Below are 25,501 nucleotides of genomic sequence, written 5' to 3'. Positions count from 1 at the left end.
TTCAAACCACGTTTAACAATGACAATGAATCGACAATGAATCGTCAGTACCATCTTCAAACCACGGTTAACAATGACAATGAATCGTCAGTACCATCTTCAAACCACGTTTAACAATGACAATGAATCGTCAGTACCATCTGCAAACCACGTTTAACAATGACAATGAATCGTCAGTACCATCTTCAAACCACGTTTAACAATGACAATGAATCGACAATGAATCGTCAGTACCATCTTCAAACCACGGTTAACAATGACAATGAATCGTCAGTACCATCTTCTAACCACGTTTAACAATGACAATGAATCGTCAGTACCATCTTCAAACCACGTTTAACAATAACAATGAATCGTCAGTACCATCTGCAAACCACGTTTAACAATGACAATGAATCGTCAGTACCATCTTCAAACCACGTTTAACAATGACAATGAATCCTCAGTACCATCTTCAAACCACGTTTAACAGTGACAATATATCGTCAGTACCATCTGCAAACCACTTTTAACAATGACAATGAATCGTCAGTACCATCTGCAAACCACTTTTAACAATAACAATGAATCGTCAGAACCATCTTCAAACCACTTTTAACAATGACAATGAATCGTCAGAACCATCTTCAAACCACTTTTAACAATAACAATGAATCGTCAGAACCATCTTCAAACCACTTTTAACAATAACAATGAATCGTCAGAACCATCTTCAAACCACTTTTAACAATAACAATGAATCGTCAGAACCATCTTCAAACCATCTTTCCGAAAAAGCCACACGGCTTTCTCCTACAGTAGGCTGTGACGTGGTTACTATATTTAGTTTTAGATCTGTATAGGTTGTCTTCACATGTGACCTAATGAGATGAATTTTCTTAATGTCCTAAGTACTGCAGTAAGAAAACAAGGAACGACAGTTTGTTGTCCATATACACTTCCCGGTCTTCTGATCGAAGTGGAAACAAACTCCCGTTCTAGCCCTCTTTTCTTGCTACACGATTCTTTTTCCAGTAAAATATGATTGTCATTTCTAAATAGTGGACAGTTCGGTGCTGCATCTTCAATATCGTTATTTCCTTCTTTTTATGTCATTCCCTACTGTTGGGGTAGATTTGTAGATCCATTCATTGAGTAAAATTCCTTGATGTGATGGTACGTTTGTTCCTCCAAAAAACCAAATGATGTATGATCTGACTAATATATGTTGTAAGATTAGATTTTTTCATTAATCAATGGAACTCAGTGCATACAATACACACTTTGAATCCACGTAGCCTACATCAGCAGATGCAGAATGGAAAAAAAGTTCAAAGCCATAAGAGCTGCGATAGATTCAGCAGTAAAAGTGGACAAAATTTCAACAGTGTGGTACTTTTTTTTTCTTTTTTATTTGCTGGTATGGCAAAAGCAGCACTTGCTTGTTAATTATTGAGAAGTCATCCATCAGTGCCTACATTTAGATGATTTCGGTAAGTAGTTTCAACGTATTTAAGGAGTAACGACAATAATCATTTAGGTTGTAATCCTTCCTACAAACAGTGTGCACAATATCAACTACCCTTTTTTCACATGCCACGATACACAGAATGCTATGTATTCAGTGTACCTTCCACCTTGTCTTCACCTGCTTCTTTGATTGTGCCAAACATAATCAGTTGTTTCTGCGTGTGTTTAAGTATATGTCAACAATTTCACCCCCTTTTTTTTCCAAGTTAAACAAAGTGAACAATGATTAATGAGTGCAGCATAGTCTGTGTAGACATAGCACATTATAACCTTTTTTTTTTCTTTTTTTTTAAGACTGTCTTGTCATTTGCAATGTTAATAAAGGATGAATATTATTGTAACAAGCCCAAAATCAGTAAATGAAAAGTTGTATTTATTCCATAAATGCTATTGATTACTTTGACTTAGTTATGGAATGCTGCATATTGTTCTGATTATTTCCATGGTGTTTAGTTGATTGTGTAATTTTTATACAAAATAAAACGGTGGTCGACCCAAGAAAGTCCGGGTGAAAAAAAGAAAAAAAATTTTTTTTTAAACAAACTTGGTCTATATTTTGTTCCCAAGGCAAAGGTGTATTTCGTTTGGTCAACATGAACCTTTCCTAGACTAACAGGCTACCTTCTGCTTTATCAAAACTTTCCAACACTGATAAACAGAGAATACCTTTTATTCGTTTTCGAAAATTGACGTAAGGTTTTTAAGCTTTACTTCCTCTGCCACAAACGTCAAAATACCAGTGGACCTTTTGGTCACGTATTTCGCACATGCAAGCTTTCGTTAACTCAGCGTATGCATATTCTACTCACCCATCTGTCTGTGTCATTCTGACTGTCTTTCTGCCTCTAGAGGAGGTGCAGGGTAATGTGTGGTGTGTGTGTGTATGTGTGTGTGTTGTTGGAGCTCATGTACGTTTATTTGTATTTGACTGTGCTTTCATATCTGTGAAACTGCATGTTTGGTGCATATCTGTTATGCCTGTGTGGGTGTATGTGTGAATGTGTGTCTTCATGTTTTACATTTATTTGCTTATTTATCATCATTGTTGTCTTATTTATTTATTTATTTATTTATTTATTTATTATTATTATTATTATTACTACTACCTTTTTATATTATAATTATTATTTATTTATGTTTATTTATTTATGTAAGCTTATCTATTATTTATTCACCTTTTTTTTTTTTTTCTCAAATCCTGACTAAGCGCGTTGGGTTACGCTGCTGGTCAGGCATCTGCTTGGCAGATGTGGTGTAGCGTATATGGATTTGTCCGAACGCAGTGACGCCTCCTTGAGCTACTGAAACTGAAACTGAAACTTTCTGCCTCTGTCTCTGTTTCATTTTGTTAATCCCGTCTCTTCATGTTTCACGCGCCGTGTGTGTGTTATTGTTTCAGGTGGATTTTCACCGAACACAGACGCCGAGGAATGTGAGCTAATGGGAATACGGTTTGTGGTGAATCAAGGACGAAAGGAATCGGAACCCACTGATGCCATTGTGGAATACGTCGACCCAAAACATCCACAAAGTAAAATACTGGAGAGTGGACTGTACTGTATTGCATTGCTTTGTGTTGTATTGTATTGCTTTGTGTTGTATTGTGTCGTATTTTATTACATTGCATTGCATTGCATTGCATTGCATTGTGTTGCATTGTGTTGCACTGTACAGTATTGTGTTGTGTTGCTTTTTGCATCTCACCGTATTGTATTGTGTTGTATAGTGTCGTGTCGTATTGTATTGTATTGTACTGGGTTATATTGTGTTACACTGTGTAGCGCTGTACTGTGTTGTATTACATTTTGTCACAACAGATAGCTCTGTGAAATTCGGCCAGCGCTAGGGGCAGAATGTTCGCCACATTGCCGCGCCATCCTTTTTTCTGTCTGCGAATGTGCTTGTTTTACGATCAGAGTGGATCTTTCACCAGAATTTTACACCAAGACAATGGAAGAATGTCCGCAAGATATTTTGAAGACATGAAATCGTTTGAAGTACGTCATGGTCACTAGCTGGCTTGATGTTGAAGTGACGTTTGAGGTATGCCATGGTCACTAGCTGGCTTGATGTTGAAGTGACGTTTGAGGTATGTCATGGTCACTAGCTGGCTTGATGTTGAAGTGACGTTTGAGGTATGCCATGGTCACTAGTTGGCTTGATGTTGAAGTAACGTTTGAGGTATGTCATGGTCACTAGCTGGCTTGATGTTGAAGTGACGTTTGAGGTATGTCATGGTCACTAGCTGGCTTGATGTTGAAGTAACGTTTGAGGTATGTCATGGTTACTAATTGGCTTGATGTTGAAGTGACGTTTGAGGTATGTCATGGTCACTAGCTGGCTTGATGTTGAAGTGACGTTTGAGGTATGTCATGGTCACTAGCTGGCTTGATGTTGAAGTGACGTTTGAGGTATGCCATGGTCACTAGCTGGCTTGATGTTGAAGTGACGTTTGAGGTATGCCATGGTCACTAGCTGGCTTGATGTTGAAGTGACGTTTGAGGTATGCCATGGTCACTAGCTGGCTTGATGTTGAAGTGACGTTTGAGGTATGTCATGGTCACTAGCTGGCTTGATGTTGAAGTGACGTTTGAGGTATGTCATTGTCACTAGCTGGCTTGATGTTGAAGTAACGTTTGAGGTATGTCATGGTCACTAGCTGGCTTGATGTTTAAGTGACGTTTGAGGTATGTCATGGTCACTAGCTGGCTTGATGTTGGTGACGTTTGAGGTATGCCATGGTCACTAGCTGGCTTGATGTTTAAGTGACGTTTGAGGTATGCCATGGTCACTAGCTGGCTTGATGTTGAAGTGACGTTTGAGGTATGTCATGGTCACTAGCTGGCTTGATGTTGAAGTGACGTTTGAGGTATGTCATGGTCACTAGCTGGCTTGATGTTGAAGTGACGTTTGAGGTATGTCATGGTCACTAGCTGGCTTGATGTTGAAGTGACGTTTGAGGTATGTCATGGTCACTAGCTGGCTTGATGTTGAAGTGACGTTTGAGGTATGTCATGGTCACTAGCTGGCTTGATGTTGAAGTGACGTTTGAGGTATGTCATGGTCACTAGCTGGCTTGATGTTGAAGTGACGTTTGAGGTATGCCATGGTCACTAGCTGGCTTGATGTTGAAGTGACGTTTGAGGTATGCCATGGTCACTAGCTGGCTTGATGTTGAAGTGACGTTTGAGGTATGTCATGGTCACTAGCTGGCTTGATGTTGAAGTGACGTTTGAGGTATGTCATTGTCACTAGCTGGCTTGATGTTGAAGTGACGTTTGAGGTATGTCATGGTCACTAGCTGGCTTGATGTTGAAGTGACGTTTGAGGTATGTCATGGTCACTAGCTGGCTTGATGTTGAAGTGACGTTTGAGGTATGATGACGAGTGCACTGGCCGATTGGTTAGAACGCTGGATTCTCGTAGGGATTTCCCGAGTTCGATTCCCGGTTTCGATGCACCTGGTGGGTTAAGGACCTGCAGACCTGCAGACCTGCTAGTGCCTGATCCCCCGGTATACATATGCATGCAGAAGATCGAATACGCACGTTAAAGACAATGTAATCATATCAGCATTCGGAGGGTTATGGAATCAAGAACAAACCCAGCATGCACACCACTAAAAACGGAGTTTGACTGCCAGTATGACGGTGTGAAAGAATGCCATACACGTCAAAATACCACTCGTACAAATGAGTGAACGCAGAAGATTGAGAAGATTTGGAATTATAATATGCATATCACTTGATGAAAGAGTACAAAATAAATGTTGAAGAAGCATAAGTAGTGACAGAGCGGCTTTACAGGAGAAAGGTGGCAGATTGGTTAAGACGCTCAGCTGCTAATACAGGGAGTCCGTGAGGGTGTGGGTTCGAATCCCGCTCTCGCCCTTTCTCCCAAGTTTGACTGGAAAATCAAACTGAGCGTCTAGTCTTTCGGGTGAGATGATAAACCGAGGTCCCGTGTGCAGCACGCACTTCGTGCACTGGAAAAGAACCCACGGCAACGACAGTGTTGGCCTCTGGCAAAACTATGTAAAAACGAAAACCACTGAGATAGGTACACAATTATAATAGCACGCACTCAACGCCTAAGCGCGTTGGGTTATGCTGCTGTCAGGCATCTGCCCAGCAGATGTGCTGTAGCGTATATGAATTTGTCCGAACGCAGTGACGCTGCCTTGAGAAACTGAAACTGAAACAGACCCGCTTGTATGCTCTAAATTTTATCAGACAGCTTAAGACTGGACCATAGGAGGTGTGTCACCATAGACATGATTGAAATACTTCGGAAAAGTGAACAGTGTTTATTCACTTACTGATATATGGCGTAATTCGTGTATGACCCCGAGCCTGTGTGTATGTCTGCACGTGTAATGCACGTGTTTGATTTCAGGGAACAGCGACGATGGTGTTGAAGTGTTACGTGTCAACGTTCCAGCAAATAAAGGCGACTGGAAGAAATGTTTCAGTCAGTGCCTCGAAGAAGCTGTAAGCAAGAAGTACATGTCCATCGCCTTGAGTTCGCCGTTTGCAGGTCTGTTGCCTTCCCTGTGTTCTCTTTTAAAGTTGGTGTCTTTCAGTGAAGTGAATATTGATGTGGCATACATTTACGTTTGTACTTTAATCCACCTTTAATACTGTTATTTCTGGTTTCGATATGTTGATATCTTTTATCAATTATGAATTGCTCGTTGGAATGGTTTGGTTTGGTTTGGTTTGGCAGTTTATGTCTATGCTGTGCACACATGTATTGTGTAGGATATTTTTCTACAAACAATTACAGAGGAATATCCCTTTTAAACATCGTATCGAAGTACTATACAACTGTATTGAATGCAAGACTACACTCCTGGTTAGAAAATAATATCTTAATTTCAGAATGTCAAGCAGGATTCCGTAAAAAAAGTTTTCCACAGTTGATCAACTTTATATGCTGCCGTTCGGGAATCTTTGAGTAAAAAGGGTTCATTCTTTTGTTGCTTTTGTAGCTTTTAAAAAGCCACTTCATTCTGTTAGACATGAACTATTGCATTGCATTAAAAATCAAAGTGTTAAAGGTTCTTGCATGATTGAAGGCAATATGTACTTCACTGTTGTCATGTAGGCGTTTTAACAAAGACCTTGCAAAGATATTTGAAACTCCTTTGGGAGTGAGCCAAGACTGTCTCCTCAGCGGGACACTGTTCTCAGCTTTTACAAAGCAATCAACAAATCATATAGGTGAAAATGGTAGGCATGGGGTGCATTTACTCCCAAACATCGTGGAGTTAGTATTTCATTATTTGCCGACGATTTAGCATTGCTGTCGACCACACAAGTGGCCTTCAGAATCAGATGAATGTTTTAAATTGTATTGTAATGCAATGTAAACATTGATAAAAAAAATCAAGGTATTTGCATTCAAAAACGGAAGGTCGTTGGGGAAATATGAGACGTAGTTTTACGATGGCTTTGGACTTCAAGAGGTAAATGGTTAATGTTATTAAATGTTACAACCATGGTGATTTCAAAATATATTGAAAGACTTTCTTTAGATTTCGTTTTTGCTTTAAGATTCAACTGATATTATACTCATCCGTGGTATAGGGATTAAACAGATTGGAACATTCAGAAAAAATGCACCTGTTAGCATGCAAAAGATTTCTGGGTGTTCCAGCCACGACGTCTAACAAAATGGTACATATAGAATTGGGCAGATGCCATAGTACGCGAATTTCCTAAATGATATGTTTAAGATTCTGGTTTAGATTGAAAGATTCCCACATCAAGCATATCAAATACTTCTGGAACTGTGATGTTCGTCTCTTGTATTCGAAGATGACCATAGCTTCAAGAGTCAGATGGAAGATTGGTGGCTGTGGGTCCGGAGGTGACTGGTGAGGCCAATCCGAAACCAGAAGGCTGGAACACATGTGGGACACAAGTGAGTGGATGCTGTTGTGGCATTGGATGCTGCTCGGGCCTTGCGCACAGCATGCTTTCATCGCGCCTTAGTGATGCGCCTGGCTTCAGTTGCACGGGCTCCTGTGATCTTGCTGCACCAAACTGAACGGTCCCCAGCAAGGGTCTCCTTCGTGTTGATGTCAACGCCCAGATCTTTGAGAGAGGCTTTGAGGCAGTCTTTGTAGTGTTTCTTCTGCCCTCCAACTGAGTGCTTGCCCTGACACTGTTGTCTGTACAGCAGCTCACCATCATTGTTCACTGCGCGAGAGAGCGTGCTGCCCAGGTAGCTGAAGTTGTCTACTGCCTGGAGGTTCTGCTCCTTCACCGTGATGCGCAGCTCCTGGTATGGCTTTCCTTATTATTATTCCTCAGTATTAAGAGGGGTCTTCTTGAAATCTTCAGATGAGATATCTCTATAAACAATACAGTCATCTGAAAAATGCCTGGTTCTGCATCTCAGAAGACCTGGCAGGTCATCAATGAACATCAGGAAGAAAATGGGTCGAAGGCCAGCAAGGTCTACCCTCCTCATCTGATGGATCAATGATGGAGTTAATATATGTCCAATTGGTCTGTCTTTGAAAGCGCTATTCTCCTCTACAGCTTCTTGAGTATTGCGCAATGTCTTCCAGATTTCTGTCTTGCAATCCCCATGGCGTGCGTGCTATAGTTTGGGTTCTCTCACTCACAGGTTTCTTTCACAGTCTCGAATTGACGCCCCCAGATCCTTGCATCTCCAAGAAGATTTGACCTTCTCTCTCTTTATCGCTCTGCCCGTTAGCTCTCATCAAACTTTTTCTAAAATTTAGTTCTCTTAATTCCGTTGTTTTATGGTTCAGTTTTCCGTCGAAGACACCAATTCTCCACAGATACGAAATGTGTTTTTTGCTTTTTGCAAGCCATTAGTTCTCTCTATATATGCACTGGTCGAAACTTTGTTGCTACCATGCTTATGTCTCTTGGTAATCCTGCCCAAGATGTTTGCACAGTGGTTTTGAACTTCGCCCATAGAATAAACAAACAGTAATTATGATGCAAGCCGTGAGATATCATCTCCCAACAGCCTGCGAATGACGTAAAAAATCAGACACATGACATCAGCAGTACTGTTCAATGAATGGTAGCAGTTTTGAATTCACCTAAGACTGAGGATGCATGTATCAAACGAACGCAGTACCTAGTCACTGATATACAGCCAGGCAGACCTTCCATGTTTGCCCCACAGAAAAAGAGCAGTCTGGCACGGAGCGTTTCGCTGAAGCTCTCTTCGGTGCAGTTATCGAAGTACACGGTCAGCTGGGCAGTGCTGTGCAGGAGGTCAACGTGCTGTTCGCTGACTACAGAGACGTGAGGATCTTCATGATGGCGATGGAGAGACATGGTGAAGCATACAACAGATGTAACCCCACCAAAGGTATGGCTCCACTCTGTGCTTAACTCATACTCAACAACAAGAGCAACATCAACAAAGCAGGCTGTTGAACCGTCTGTTTAGTAATGAATTAAATTTGCGTTTCGCAGGTCTTTCCAGGGAGAGCATGTCGCCAGAGTGCGGCGCCACTCCTTTTATTTTTTCCTGTTTGCCAGTGCGTTTGTTTCACTATCCAAGTGGATTTTTATACAGAACTTTGGCAGGGACAGCCCTGTTTTGCCATGGGTTCTCTAACGTGCAATACGTACATACTGCACACAGGACCTAGGTCCATCGTCTCACCCAAATGTTTAACAAATTAGATAACAAATTAATTAATTGTTAATTCTCAATGAATTGCACATTGATTAGTGTGGCCTTTGGATCTACTGGCCTCATGGGATCAGATGATTGATTTATTAACAAATTTTCCATTTTCATCTTCAAGTGCTAGAACTCACAAATAATTACTTATGTTTGGTTCACCAACATATTCTTTTCTCTGTTGTGTCAACAGGTCCTGGAGATGCATTGACCCTAGCCAAGAAGCCGTTTGAATTGTCCAGCCGTACAGCAGCATTGCCCGACAATGTCAGGCTGTTTATCTATGCCACAAGCATGGAATACATCAGGAAGTTTCGAGAAGAATTTGAAACCGTTGTCAAAGACACATTCGCCTATGCAGAGTGGAAAGAAGAACAGCTGCCCCGATTGAACAGAATACACGTTAGCAGTCTTTCCCTGCCCCTGTCTCTCTGTCTGTGTCGCTCCGTCTGTCTGTCTGTGTCTCTCTGTCTGTCTATGTCTGCTGTGCCTTTCAAGAATGACAGCTGAAAGGTTGCCAAAGAAAGCCTACATTATGCTTGTAAATCTAGACTACAACAATAAGAAATGCTGGGCATCAGATATTCGCAACTTACTTGCCATATATGTATTTGGTTATGTATAGCTAAACGAATGTGTACGAAATGTAACCTGGTTTTTACGTGCCTTTAAAGAGCGGTTAATTGACTGTTGGAAACAAGGATGGTGTAGTGGGATCCAGGAACACGAGCGATATTCTGTATATAGAAAATTTAATTTTGAATTTTCATTAGAACCGTATTTCGAGTACATTAAGAATAAGACATTAAGGGACATCTGCATCAGATTCAGATAAGGCATTACTGATAGAAGAATCCATAGATTTCGCTATTCCACAAACCTTCCTGTGAACTTACGTTGCCCTTTATGCAAACGACATTTTGATGATGAATTTCACCTTTTGTTTAGCTGTCATTCAAATGAAGCAATAAGATCAAAATACCTTCCTCTGAAATTTGCGCAAGACCCAAATAAACAACAGCTGACAATTCTTAACGGCCGTAAATATATGGCAGATATTGCTCGAAACATTTATCAAAGTTTGAAATTTATATCGACCAGTTAAGGAATTTAGTGTTTATTATCTGTTTATTTCCGTATCTCCTGGGCTGATGGCCTTATGTTCCAAGATATGTAAACGGAAAACCAGTTTGTCCATGTCCATATCCATTTTGTGAACGTCTCAGTGTGTGCGCGTATGTGTGTATCGGAGAGAGTGGAAGAACATTTTACATGTGTTTTGGTGCTTTTGATTTCCCCTTTCCCCCCTCCCCTGATATGAGCAAGGCTTAAGTCAGTAAACCATTTGTCTCTTTGTCTTGTCTCAATGTCTCTCTGTCTGCCTCTCTCTTTTTTTCTTAATGTTTATATATATATATATATATATATATATATATATATATATATATATACACACACATCTGTCTTGTCATTGATTTCTATGTTCTGTATAATGTGTATTTGTTCTGAGTACTTGAGTACTTTACTTGGTGTGGTGTTGTCTTGGGGGTGGGTGTGTGTGGATGTTGGATGTTGTGGGTGTGGTGTTGTCTTCTGGGTGTCTTGGATGTGGATGCCTGGTTGTGTCTTGATATGGGTGTGTCTTGGGTGTGGTTGTGGGTTTCTTGGGGGTGGGTGTCAAGGGTGTAGGAATCTTGGGTATTGGTGACAAAACCAAATAGCATGCTTAAACAGAAAAAGTAACCAGAGTTCACACAACCGGTTTGCTTTTTTACACGGACTTTTCTAAGTGAATTCTTTTATTTTGTCAGCTTTTGTTCAACGTCAACATGTATGTATCATTCCATGGTAATGACAGTACCAAGTACAGCAAGTGATACCAAAAGGAAATCAAAGACATAGTGTAAAAGTGCGTGTGTGTGTGTGTGTGTGTGTGTGTGTGTGTGTGTGTGTGTTCTTCAGTTTAACGTCTGTCAACATATTGTGACTTTAGACGAAATAAATCATAGATCCATTTACAAAGGAGTGAGAACCTTGAAAAAATAAGTTAACAAAGTGTGTGTGTGTGTGTGTGTGTGTGTGTGTGTGTGTGTGTGTGTGTGTTCACAGATGCGGAAGATTGAAAAATTGGCCAAACTAAAAGACGTACAGATCACCACTGACCGGAACAAAAGCACCATCGCACTGTGTGGATTCAAGGACGAGGTCCTGGAAGTGAAAAATGGCATCGTGAAAATCTTCTACAACGCCATGATGGAAAAACACGAAGAAGAGAAGATTGATATTTTCGCCAACTTTGCCCAGTGGAGCTACCTGCAGGTATGTCTGAAGGAATCTGGTTTTTCACCTCTTCACATTAACTGACATTGCATGAAAAAAGGTGCGAGGAAATCTCAAAAGATACGTATTAGATATAAATCACTGTTGGACTGGTACAGGGCCATTATCGTAGAAATTGGATCGTTTGTCATACAGCAGGCAGTCTGTGAGTTGTTTATCATTTGTCATTGATAGCATTATTGTTTAAAACATGCACATGATCTGTTATCTCAGTGGGCTTGGGGCACTGAGTGTGTTTGTGTGTATGTGCGTGTGAGTGTGTACGTGCATGCTTATGATGAAATGAGAAACCACCTTCTGGGTGGTATTGACTTTCCCTGTTCTTGTGGTTGAAGAATCTCACAGTCGTCTGTGAATTTGATTGCAGGAAGAACAGGGGAAACAAAGCAGAGCCGTGCCTTTCCCTAAAGCCCAAAACTCCATTATTGAAAAGGCTTTTCAGAACAAGGCTCCAATGGTGCAGATCGAAACTAAAAAGGGCTGTAAATACATCATCGACTTCAACACCATGATGGTACACCCCGAACAGAATCCGAAGGACGAGGTGCCAGTGCTCCGACAGGTGAAAATCCAAGGTGTGTACACGTGAGTTTCCTGTCCCTTCTCCTCCTCCCGGTGTGGGTACTTCTGGGTTGACGGCCAGCAGTTGTGCACACACACAGCATTACACATAAAAAATATATCAAATAAACACACAAATATCATCTTTATTGGCGTCCGTCGATCGCGAATGGCCATAGATCTGCGCCTTGGAAGACACGCTTAGTTGGCACTGGTGCAGCGCCTGTTGTGGTTGTGAGGACCTATGCTGGAATGGCAGTCCCTGCCATAGCTGCTGCACTTGAAGGTGGTGTCTGTGGGTAGAGGTTGTTGGCTGCTCTTGCGTCTCGCTCTCTGTTCATCTGCCGCAAGTTGAAGCTTCTGTTCCCCTCAGCGCAGATTGCGGTTCAGTTCCTGCCTCCAAATGGAGCGATCCTGTACAAGGTCTGACCAACCGTCGATGTCCATGCAGAGAGCCTTCATATCTCTTTTACACACATTTATGAACCTCAGTAAGGGGCTTTTGCCAGCTGAGAGCTCGCCATACAGCAGGTCTCTTGGAATCCTGCCGTCCTACATCCTGTGAACGTGTCCCAGCCATCGGAGGCAGCGTTAACGCAGCAGAGTGTAAATGCTGGGTGTAGCAGCAGGGCTGAAGACCTCGTCGTTAGTTATGTGGTCTGAACATTTGATGCCCTGAATCCGCCTCAGTTATGTGGTCTGACCATTTGATGCCCTGAATCCGCCTCAGTTATGTGGTCTGACCATTTGATGCCTTGAATCCGCCTCGTTAGTTGTGTGGTCTGAACATTTGATGCCCTGAATCCGCCTCAGTTATGTGGTCTGACCATTTGATGCCCTGATTCCGCCTCGTTAGTTATGTGGTCTGACCATTTGATGCCCTGAATCCGCCTCAGGTTGCGCCAGTGGAGGGTATCAAGCCTGTTGTTGCCTCGAATATGAAGTCCATGCCTCGCTGCCATATAAGTTGGTGCTGAGGACACTGGCTCTGTAGACAGTCGTCTTAGTCTTTAGGATCAGTTTGGCGCTGTTCCAGACCAGCTTTTAGGGCCTGGAAAATGTTGAAGTAAATCGGCCAATATATCTGCTGACTTTGGAGTCCATGGAGAGATCGTCGGTCGCTGTCTAGCCGAGATATGTGAACTCCATCACCACATCCAGCTGATAGTTGTTTGTGGCGATGGTTAGCGGGGGTTTGGTGTATTTGGTTTTGTTGGTTTTTCAGACTGTTTGTCAGTCTATAGTCATCACGGGCTTTACAGAAACAGTTCAGAAGATTCTGAACATGTTCCTCCATGTGCATTGTCAGTGCAGCGCCATCTGCAAATAGAATGTCTCTGACAGAACTTTTCGGATTTTGGTCTTTGTCCTCAGCCTGGACAAGCTGCAAAGTTTTCCATCAAATCAGGAATGGAGAAAGATTCTATTTGTTGTCCTGGAGGCCTGTTTAAGCATGACTACAAAGTAGATGCCAAAGAGTGTGGGGGCAATGACGCACCCCAGCTTGACACTGGTCCACGTCAAATGCGAGGACTTTGAAGAGGCCACCACGGCTCACAAGATCAAAGGCCTTTGTCGGGTCTATGCAGCGTGACGATGTTACAGTCCCACATGTCCTAAGGAACTTCCCACTCCTCCCATCATTGACAGAGAAGTACATGGGGGTGTTCGAGGAGTATACCATCACTGTCCCTGATAGGGAAAACTGGAGTGGGCAGTTTAAGCACTTACCAATTTCTCGACAACTGCACAGTACTGTTAGTTAACTTCAGTAGCTTTGCTTCACACAGCTCAGCATTGCACAGACGAGGAAAGTAGTAACAGCATCAGCCACAGTAAGCACAGAGAAGGTGGACATAAAAACCATTTGGGTTGGAACAGAACAGCCAGGAGGAGCCAGACAGTCTGGAGTGCAGAAGGAAGAAGGAATCAGATGACGGCACGCAAGGACCAGACTTTGTCTCGGCATTGCCTCGTCCCACGTTCCTGGCTACTTCCTGTACACGGTCTCTGGGAAATAATGCACTCATAAGCACACGCTTAAAACACAGAGTTGAATTTCCTGTTGCAATACCTGATTTTAAAATGGTCAACAATTATCGGGCTTTTTCATGATTGTTTTCTCAAGGCCTGACTAAGCGCGTTGGGTTACGCTGCTGGTCAGGCATCTGCTTGGCAGATGTGGTGTAGCGTATATGGATTTGTCCGAACGCAGTGACGCCTCCTTGAGCTACTGAAACTGAAACTCATGATTGTGTATGTGTGTTGTTGTTGTTTTAGGGGGTTTTGTCTGTCTCTCTGTTTGTTTTTTAATGGACATGAACATTTCCAGTCTTCACACTACACTGGTACGAAGAATCCCCACAAGAGGATGTTCATGATAGAAGATGCAAGGTGTATTTATTCCACAAACTCTGAGTGGAGATATATAAACTGATTCCATGTCTGGTCCCCACTGACAATCTGCACTGCATTCCACAACATACCAAACATTGTCACAACAGTTCCATACTCTCGTGAGCGCAGAGAGAACACTCCACATAGATCCTGCTGCATTATGGTGGATCAGATGGCTGATGATCATTCCCCCCACTGTGTTCATAGGAAAATGTCACTGAACAATGTTACTGAACATGCTGTCCCTCCTCGTCTTCAAACAAACAGATTGACGGGTTTCACTTAGCGTCTAAGATACACACTGAGGAATACAGCACTTACCACGAAAGGACGGATTTCACTTGGCGTCTAAGATACACACTGGGGAATACATCAGTTACCACAAAAGCCTCCAGAGAGGAAACTATAAAATCCCATTTATTGGGGCCGGGGGCGGCTCAGAGGTATACTTCCAAAGCTTGACCGATTTGTGGCACAAAAGTGATTTGCCTGAGTGAGTTCGCCATTCCAACATTTTCACAGTCTAACATGACCTGCCCTTGGTTAATCTTCTTTGCAACGTTCTGCTGAAACAAAGAATCATAACCAATTTTCCAGGACAGATGTTGTTTCCCCTTGACTACAGCAAAGGTGACAGCATCCGGCAAATACCCAGCAGATTCTTATGGGCTGTCACAAGGGTTTGTGTATGTGGATGATTGTATGTGCGTGGGATATACAGATATGCCAACTTTTACGATTTCGCCGTATTTTATAACGCTCGAACGAAGTTTGTTCAGACGTTACGCCAACGTCCAAATTGTTCCCTTGATGATTTCATTGTCGACCACACGGCATAGTCACATACTGTCCTGTCTGACACCACTCAGACGCTCTGGACCTATCGATCACGAGGCCAGGGCAGGTGATGATGCTCAGCTAATCGCGTGCGCGTTTGCATTGAAACAGCATTGAGTGGACCAATCAGCTTCATTGTTTGCCGAACAAGAGAGAGTGTAGCCAGATCAAGATGCGTCCTGGTCAAACAGCGTCTGTGACCGGTGGATAGAGCTATGGATTGCAAGAAAGGAACAAGCGAACTTGTTACAGATGACCTCCTGATGAAGTATAAACAGATCACCAATAAGAGACTGGACAGTAGAATACAGACTAAATGTAACAGTTACAAACAACCTCTGGTAACAGTTACACTGTGTTACATGTAGGCCTAATTCTGTGCATGCCTTGTTGATAAAATGTATGTTTGCTGATGTGGCTCGGAGTCCGAGTGTTCCAACCAAGTTCAAAATGTTCCTGCCAAACTTACCTGATTGTTCCTACAAACACTTGACAGGGGTTGGCATCTGTGGATATTCACATGTACGTGATTATGTGTGCAAGAGAGGGGGGAAGCGGGCCGCCCATGTGGCTGCGTGTGTGCTTGCACACGTGGCAGTGAACGTTTATCTCGTTATGTTGGTGCACATAGTTGTTCATGTGTTCATTTGTTCTCGGTTTTTGTTTTTGTTTTGTGTGGTTTTTTTGGTGTGGTTTTTGTTTGTTTGTTTGGTTTGGTTTTGTTTGTTTTTGTTTTTTTCTTTTGTTTTGATTTTTGCTTTCTATTTGGTTTTGTTTAGGTTGGGGGTGTTGTTGTTTTTTTGTAACTCACTCGTATGTTTGGGTTTTCAGTGGTGAGTGTTGTGCTCACATATGCTTGTATAATTGAACGTTTGTGTGTGTGTGTGTGTGTGTGTGCCTGCGTTGTGTGTGCGTGCACTCGTGTGTGCAAATGATATGCACAGACAAGAACGAGTTCAAGTTTCCAGAGACGTGGGATGTCCAGCGAGAGATGGTCAAACTTGTCGCTGTTCCACCAAACAGTGAAGAGTTTAAGACAGTCAATGACAACCTGCAGGCTACAATTGGCGATAAAAAGGTGTCTGTTCTGGAGGTACGCTGTCTGTCCGTCCATATGTGTTTCTTTGTCTGCTCTTTAGAACATAGGTGTTAGTTGTTTTGAATAGCTCAGACAATGTTTCATCGACAGACCAACTGAAATATGTCACTCGCAATTCGTTGAACATAAAACAATTGAAAATTGGAGCTAATCTTCAACTGGCGTCTTCTAAACCGAGACATATTTGATTGCATTTTCTGTATCGACATCGCATTAAACATTATTGACCCACCCATTGAAGAAAGGAGGGATGAAGACTACGGACTGTTCTGCAGCACCCGTTTCAGTTAAACTTACATTTTACATGTATTTCTATTTCCTATTTCAGTATACACACACACACACACACACACACACACACACACACACACACACACACACACATACACACACACACATACACACACACACACACACACAACATATATATATATATATATATCTCCACTTCACTTCACTTGTCCCTTAGTGTGGATGACCTCTGGGCCACCACAGATAACCTGTCAACCACCATCCTCCATCCTTCTCTGTTTTCTGCTTCCCTGAGGGCCTCGCTCAGCCTCAGACCTGTCCATTCTGGGATGTTGTCTTCCCTAAGGGCCTCGCTCAGCCTCAGACCTGTCCATTCTGGGATGTTGTCTTCCCTAAGGGCCTCGCTCAGCCTCAGACCTGTCCATTCTGGGATGTTATCTTCCCTAAGGGCCTCGCTCAGCCTCAGACCTGTCCATTCTGGGATGTTGTCTTCCCTGAGGGCCTCGCTCAGCCTCAGACCTGTCTATTCTAGGATGCTGTCTCCCCACCTCTTTTTCTGCCTGTCTCTACTTCTCCCTCCTTGTACAGCACCCTGGAGGATCGTCTTTGCAAGTCCTGTTGATCTTGTCATGTGCCCATACCACATCACTCTGCGTTTGTTCAGAGTGGTGAGAGGATCTTCATTGGGCCGATGGCTTGCTTGCTTCTGTTCCTCACTTCCTCGTTGGTTATGTGATCTACATGTACGCCACACCACATCTGCTTGGCAGACGCTTGACTAGCAGCATTACCCAACACACTAAGTCAGGCCTTGAGTGCATACGTATATATGTGTGTTCCTGTTAGTGTGGATTTCTTCTACAGAAGACAATACTCTTGTCATGGGATCTCTTTCAGTGCGCAAAGTGCGTGCTGCACACGGGACCTTGGTTTATCGTCTCATCTGAATGACTAGACGCTCAGTTTGATTTTCCTGTCAAAGTTGGTAGGAAGGGCGAGAGCAGGGTTGGAACCCAGGCTCTCACAGGCTCTCTCTATTGCCAGGCAGTTGAGCATCCTAACCATTCTGCCACCTTCCTCCAAACTGCCACGAAACTACAATTACATTATAAATAAACACATACAGTAACAGACCAATCAATCGTTCAGTCAGTAAGTATATTGTAATACAAACGTAAACAAAGGAACCTTTTCCTTATCGTGCGAGGGATATATATCTGACACTGGGACACGTTTACACTGGAAGTAACAGTCTTTGTAAGACAGTGAAGCGAGTCCAGTGAATGTTCATTCATGTGGAAGATAAGCAAAAGGTGTTGCAGATAACGGTCTTTGTAAGACAGTGAAGCGAGTCCAGTGAAAGTTCATTCATGTGGATGATAAGCAAAAGGTGTTGCAGATAACACGTATACAGAACAAGTCCCTCCACCAGCAGTACCAGGCAACCAGGCAGAGGATGGAGACACAGAACCAGGACGTCCAGAACCTCCAGAACGAGAAGCTTCTGTGGCATGGAACAGCCAAGGACGCTACCGACAACATCAACAACCACGGCTTCAACAGGAGCTACTGTGGCAAAAATGGTAAACAGTAACAGACGGGAATACATCAGCAATCACATCTTGAACTGTGGCAAAAATGGTAATATTAACAGACGGGAATACACCAGCAATCACATCTTAAACTGGAGCTACTGTGGCCAAAATGGTAATATTAACAGAATACAATTCATTAACAACCACATCCTAAACAGGAGCTACTGTGGCAAAAATGGTAATATTAACAGAATACAATTCATTAACAACCACATCCTAAACAGGAGCTACTGTGGCAAAAATGGTAATATTAACAGAATACAATTCATTAACAACCACATCCTAAACAGGAGCTACTGTGGCAAAAAATGGTAAATAGTAACAGAAGTCAGTCAGTACATCAACAACCACATCTTAAACAGAAGCTAATGTGGCAAAAATGGTAAATCGTAACAGTAGTCAATAAATGGTAAATCGTAACGGTAGTCAATAAATAGTGAATCATAACAGTAGTCAATACATCAACACCCACGGTTTCAACAGGAGTTACTGTGGCAAAAATGGTAAATAGTTACAGAGGTGCATACATTAACAATTACATCTTAACCCTCTTATGAACACGCCGACCACAGCTGTACACTAACAAGAGTTTCTCCGTGAATTGTGTGAGTATAATAGCGTTAAACAAGGCTTGTGTGTTGTGGCAGCAATGGTAAGCAATCACAGTGGACTCTGCATCAGTGAAAATGGAGCAATGTAGAACAGATATATTTTCCAATTGATGTTTAAAGGCTTTTAAAACATGAATTGCCTCCCCTCAGCGAGTTACGTAAACGATTATCTTGGATTTTTGCTTCCAGGAAAAACATGATTCAGTGGTTTCTTTCCTTTTCTTTTCCCAGTCACAGGAGTTCCAGATTTGTAGGATTGAACACTTGTGTCATCTCTACTCTTCACTCATTTCACGGCCACAGTCAGCTGGACGGTGTATCTGCCATTTCACAAGTTAGAGTAAGAAAACTGCTGACAAGAAATAGAAAAATATTGACAGTGAGAATCAAAATGGCTATTCTATGGTGGGGCGTCTCGGCAGGCAGCTACTTTTTGAAAGCAATTGGGAAGATGAAATTATTAGTTAAAAAGAGCTAGGGAAAAGAGAGCAAACCAAAAGACTAGAAAGGAAATAGTAAAGAATGGTAACTCACTCCGTTCACAAGGTACACAACTTCAAGTCAATGCTGCTTACGCTACCAATTCAGCCAGCATACAGGTATTTAAATAAAAGGTACATTGGGCCAAACCTGGACACTCCCTTAAAAAAATTTATTTTTTTTTTTTTTTTTTTTTTAAATAGGAAGCGCCAGTCTTGTCTTTACACCGATCATTTTAAACACAGATTAGCTTTTTATTCAAGACTGACATAGCCTTTTAAACCTGAATAAGTTACACATGATATACGGACAATACCGAACAAACGCATGGTTGCTTCTGTGGTATAAGACTTGAAATTAATGAACAAAGAGGCCCGGAGAACAATGATTAACAAAATAGTAAAGAGTGGTAACTCTCCGTTCACAAGGTTCACAACTTCAAGTCAATGCTGCTTACGCTACCGATTCAGCAAGCACACGGGTAAATAAAAGGTACACTGGAGTTATTCTTATTCAGGATTAAAAAATACACTGGAGTTGTGTAGCTGATTCAGGATTAAAAGCTAATTTGTGTTTGCACATTTCTTCTGTCATTGCTGCTGTGTGCACATGTCAAATGATCGGTATAAGGACAAGCCCGGCGCTTCCTTTTTGGAGGAAGTGTCTGGGTTTGTTCAAATGTACCTTTTATTTACCTGTGTTCTAGCATAATCGGTAGCATAAGCAGCATTGACTTGACGTTACGTACCTTGTTGTCAACGGAGAGAGTGAATTTTGAAATAAAAACAACCGAAAGTAGAAATAATAAACTTTGAATACGATCTTTGAATTTGTTTAAAAACAAAAAGTGTTCTTATCCGATCCATGGCACCAAATGTGTTCAAATTTCACTTTCCAAATTAGCTGGCAAATCTCGACCTTGGCAACAGATGATGTCAACACTCTGTGCTCTAGCATTACGAAAAGAGAAAGACTTCAAACTCGGTCAACAAACGTACACAAATTCTCATGCATCTCACAATTTGGTCACTGCGTTGACATAAGAAAGAAGCGAAGACAACACACAAAAATCAAAACTTTCTGAAACATCGGTTCTTGACAGGGAGAGAAAGAGAGGAAGGCACCTTCAACCCACACATATACACACAACACTTGAAAAACAATAGTACATCCTTCATATAACAGCAGTTTAGACCAGACTGTTACTCAAATGCAAGACTTGAAAGAGTCTAGGAAAGAGATCTGCAGGTAGTGAGTTCCAGACAGTTGGGGCTGAAAAACTAAATGATCGGTAACCGACGGTTTTCATATTATTGTTCGGCACCAGAAGTAACCTTTGAGTTGAAGATAGAAATGACCAGGAAGACTAAGAAAGCGGAAATACCATTTGCAACAGACAACCATAGATTCAACAGGATCCATTTCGCAAAAATTCTTGAATCGAAACGGTGGTAGGCCTACACGTCCATGAAATACATTTTTGTGTGGTTCTCAGCCTGTGAAGTATTTTAGTTGAATACTTATCCGTGCAGAATTGCTATCTTGATTAATACACCAGAGAGGCGTTTGAGTGAACTGGAGCGTAGCGAAACACAGAACCTTTTGAGAGTCATATAGTACAGTTTGCAACACTTCAAAACGTTGTTTTTTTCTGATAGTGTGCTATGACTGCTATTTTCATTGGATTGTTGTTGGCTTCATTAAAATTCATTGATATGTTATTTTGAGAATACACAGGAAGATTAACTATCACTTGTATTTGTATGCCTTTGATAAACATAGTATCTATACAGATAGATAGATAGATACAAGACATACTTCATTACAGTGAAAACGTTTTTTTTGTTTGCTTTGTTTTTTTCAATATAGGAGTGTCGTCATTCACCCTGTATTTCTGATTTATTTCAGCCACTGTGCACGGGCAGGGGGTGTATTTCGCTGTGAATTCAGGGTATTCAGCTCGGAAAACGTACTCCCCAGAGGACGGAGAAGGTAAACGGTACATGTACCAAAGCAGGGTGCTTGTCGGGGTGTCCTGCCGCTGTGACTCCGACACGCGCTTTTTGCCGGCCAGGTCTGGCAACACCATGTATGATTCAGGCTGTGATAACATCGACACACCCAAGATATATGTCATCTTCCACGATACCCAGGCCTACCCTGAGTATCAGATCACGTTCAAGGAAAGTTAAATGTAAATAGAATTTTTTTTAAAGAAAGACTTTAGGGTCACTTTCAAAGCTTCCAGATGTCAGATCCGCAGACCAGAAAGAATGAAAATCAGGAGGTATTGCATAGTGAAATGGCTTAACCTGGGATGGATGGAAAATTGTTCATACCTACATTTCTCATTCTGTTATTCGATGCTAGAACCTTTGGTTGTTCTAAATCCCTGAACATTCACATATCTGAAATGAGAATGAAACTATAAGGGATACGTATTGTACATTGTGGTCGTGTTGGTCATTGTTTTACATCTGTGTGTGCGTGCCGCGCGTGTTTGTCATGGTAGTACGGGTGATATGAGTGTTGTGGTGTGAGAGTTTTTCATAAGGGAGATAACACTACAAACATAACTGTTCATTCTCCAGAGGTCAGTCTCACTGATCAGATCTAAGCATCCTTGGCAACCGTTTGCTAGACTGCTTCTCTCTAGCTGTCAAGAACCGAGACTGTCCTCAGCGCTCTGTTTGTCCAATGTTGATTGCCACCTCGGTCTGTTAATGTATCTACTTAAGATGGTTTGTATTCAGTAATTTTCCTAATCTGTAGGTAACTAATTAAGCGGAATAGCTGTCGCTAGCAGCAGGAACCAGGTTATTTCATCATGTCTTATCGTTATTAGATTTTATACTATGTGTTTAATGTCTGGGAACGGCCTGTCTTTTTGTTTTCTTACCGGACTGATTGTTTGTAGATGTTAGTTCTTAGCACACTGACTTTCGGTTCACACATGCTTGGCTTTTAACACACTGATCTACACGATCTGTCATCGGCTGGACCAGAACCACGATATGTCATCGGCTGGACCAGAACCAACATGATCTGAACAGGTGTGGATGAATACTTGACCTCCTGTCTTCACTGTTCTTTCAGTCATATTCTGAATTTCAGTCATAATACTTGACCTCCTGTCTTCATTGTTCTTTCAGTCATATTCTGACTTTCAGACACAATACTTGACCTCCTGTCTTCATTGTTCTTTCAGTCATATTCTGAATTTCAGTCACAATACTTGACCTGCTGTCTTCATTGTTCTTTCAGTCATATTCTGAATTTCAGTCATAATACTTGACCTCCTGTCTTCATTGTTTTTTCAGTCATATTCTGACTTTCAGACACAATACTTGACCTGCTGTCTTCATTGTTCGTTCAGTCATATTCTGAATTTCAGTCATAATACTTGACCTGCTGTCTTCATTGTCCGTTCAGTCATATTCTGAATTTCAGTCATAATACGTGACCTGTCTTCATTGTTTTTTCAGTCATATTCTGAATTTCAGTCATAATACTTGACCTCCTGTCTTCATTGTTCGTTCAGTCATATTCTGAATTTCAGTCATAATACGTGACCTGTCTTCATTGTTTTTTCAGTCATATTCTGAATTTCAGTCATAATACTTGACCTCATGTCTTCATTGTTCTTTCAGTCATATTCTGACTTTCAGTCACAATACTTGACCTCATGTCTTCATTGTTCTTTCAGTCATATTCTGAATTTCAGTCATAATACTTGACCTGCTGTCTTCATTGTTCTTTCAGTCATATTCTGAATTTCAGTCATAATACTTGACCTCCTCTCTTCATTGTTTTTTCAGTCATATTCTGAATTTCAGTCATAATACTTGACCTCCTGTCTTCATTGTTCTTTCAGTCATATTCTGAATTTCAGTCATAATACTTGACCTGTCTTCATTATTCTTTCCTTCGTGTCAAAAATTCTCCGAGTTAATGTTGTGCTTGTTCTATATTGTCCGTATATTCTGCGTAGCATATTCAGGATTAAAAGGCTGTGCCAGTCTTGAATGAAATCTAATTTGTGTTTGCGTATTTCTTCTGTCATTGCCGCTGTATGCACATGTCAGATGATCGCTATAAGGACAACTCCGGAGGTTTCTTTTTGAGGAAGTGCCTGGGTTTGTTCCAGTGTACCTCTTATTTCCCTGTGGCGTAACTTGAAGTTATGTGTCTTATAAATGTAGCGAGTTATCACTCATGATTGTTGCATAACATTTAACCATAGCAGTAATCAATCCATTTCTACAATCACTGAAGTTGTACAACATGTTATACGTCTCACCACCAGAACTTTCATGACAATGACTTAGATATAATTCTAATGGACGCAGGTCTTCCAGAATGCAAGATAGTGCTGGGGCCCAAACGTTCTGCATTTTTAAGAGCTAATTTACAAAGCAGTTGTTTATTGTGGCATGTCCTTTGTCCTGTCTTAACATTTTGTTACATGACATAATCATTCACACATTTCCCAGCCTGTGATTCATTTGGAAGTTCAATCGCTTTTTGATTTGATACACCACTTGTGTGGAGTGTTTTTTGGTTTTTGTTGTTGTTGTTTGTTTGTGTGTGTGTGTGTGTGTGTTGTTGTTGTTGTTGCTGTTGTTTGGGGGGGGTTTTCGGAGGGGGTGGGGGGTATTGACTTTTTTTCGTATATCCCGTAATATTCCGTTGTCATTTTGCATTCTTGTTTTATGATAAAAAGCCTTTTTTTATGTTTTTCTATTGCTTCATTCGCTTGATTTTCCGTTTGTGAAGAGAAAGTTCATCCTATTAAGGACTCATCGGATTCTACTCGTCATAACATGGCAGTCTTTATTAAAACTGCACGCATAAATACCTATTTGAGCAGCAGCGTGCGCGCGCACACGCACGCCAACACACACACACACACACACACACACACACACACATATATATATAGATATATATATATATATATATATATATATATATATTATGCAAAAGCGTATGCATTATTTTCTCACAGACATGAGCTCGTGCTCACGATTTCGCGCACACGCACTCACTCAGTTTATACACACACCAATATATGAATGAAGCGTGAATAACTATGTTGTTGCTGACACAATTGGAGAGAGAGATGAAGCGGATTGAGGGGGCTGGGGGGCGTCAGTTTGAGCAAGTGACGGAATCACTCCCGTGGGACATTCTATACATCAGGGGAGTATTTCTGTGCGTAAGGAGTGTCACTGACATGCACAGGGGTACTTCCGGGAGTACTTCCATAGTGTTCCTGTCCTGTCACAGTGAATGGGTTCTGAAATGAATACGATGGCCCAGTGGACGTCACGAACACACACACACACACACACACACACACACATATATATATATATAGATATATATACGCGTGCGTGTGTGTGTGTGTGTGTGCTTCAGATACCGGCAAGCCTGCAGTTTGTTTTGATTTTGATTTTTTTGCCCCATGATTTCAACTTTCTTTTTGTTTTTGTTTTGTTTTTTTTAAAGGCGTGCTTGACACTTATTAACTTTGTAACCCTACTGTGAGCATGTTAGAAGTTTGTTGCATTTCGTTCCTTGCATTTTGTTTCTTGCATTATGTTTCCACTTTTGATGCTCCAGAGAGGTACTGCTGAATTTGGATTGTTTTATTTACTTTATCTGTGATCGCTTTTTCGTCGTTGTAATCTTCATTTATACGTGAATTCGTTATGCAGAATGTGCGTGTGCTAAAATACACCATGTTACGTGTGTTGAAATACACAACGATGTTACGTGTGCTGAAATACACCATGGTTATGTTTGCCCAGAAAGGGAATAGGAGAGTTTTGTAAAGGCACAGCAGTCCTGTACTGGGCCAGAGTTGAAAGTGATTATTTTATTCTGTGTTGATATCAGCACAATGTTGAAGACTTTGCATCAGAGCCGAACCATCGATTGTGTTTTCACTACAGCTTGATAACTGTTGCAGAGAAGCACGTGTGGTCACGCCCAGTTTTGGGTCTGTTCCATAGCTCGTTCTGTTGAACCTTGGTGATCATAATCAGATTTCTTTTATTGAACACTGGTGATCATAATCTGATTTCTTTTATTGAACACTGGTGATCATAACCTTATTTCTTTTATTGAACACCGGTG

General features: G+C 41.5%; 1 protein-coding gene across 3 annotated transcripts in view; it reads left to right on the top strand.

The window, feature by feature from the left end:
* LOC143294925 (protein mono-ADP-ribosyltransferase PARP14-like) overlaps positions 1–23,956 on the top strand; it is a 90,668-nt gene extending 66,712 nt beyond the window's left edge. For all 3 annotated transcript variants that reach the window (XM_076606441.1, XM_076606439.1, XM_076606440.1), the window contains exons 18-26: positions 2,908–3,039; positions 5,904–6,044; positions 8,679–8,867; positions 9,382–9,590; positions 11,298–11,507; positions 11,896–12,103; positions 16,268–16,416; positions 18,074–18,257; positions 21,269–23,956. In XM_076606441.1, coding sequence (XP_076462556.1) covers positions 2,908–3,039; positions 5,904–6,044; positions 8,679–8,867; positions 9,382–9,590; positions 11,298–11,507; positions 11,896–12,103; positions 16,268–16,416; positions 18,074–18,257; positions 21,269–21,552 — 1,706 coding nt within the window. In that variant the 3' untranslated portion in view covers positions 21,553–23,956. The remainder of the gene's footprint in view (positions 1–2,907; positions 3,040–5,903; positions 6,045–8,678; positions 8,868–9,381; positions 9,591–11,297; positions 11,508–11,895; positions 12,104–16,267; positions 16,417–18,073; positions 18,258–21,268) is intronic.
* Positions 23,957–25,501: the final 1,545 nt, after the last annotated feature.

Source organism: Babylonia areolata, chromosome 20 (assembly GCF_041734735.1).
Source record: "Babylonia areolata isolate BAREFJ2019XMU chromosome 20, ASM4173473v1, whole genome shotgun sequence".
NCBI classification, from domain to species: Eukaryota; Metazoa; Mollusca; class Gastropoda; order Neogastropoda; family Buccinidae; genus Babylonia; species Babylonia areolata.
Note: the sequence above shows the minus strand (reverse complement) of the source record. Positions and strands in the feature narration are given on the sequence as shown.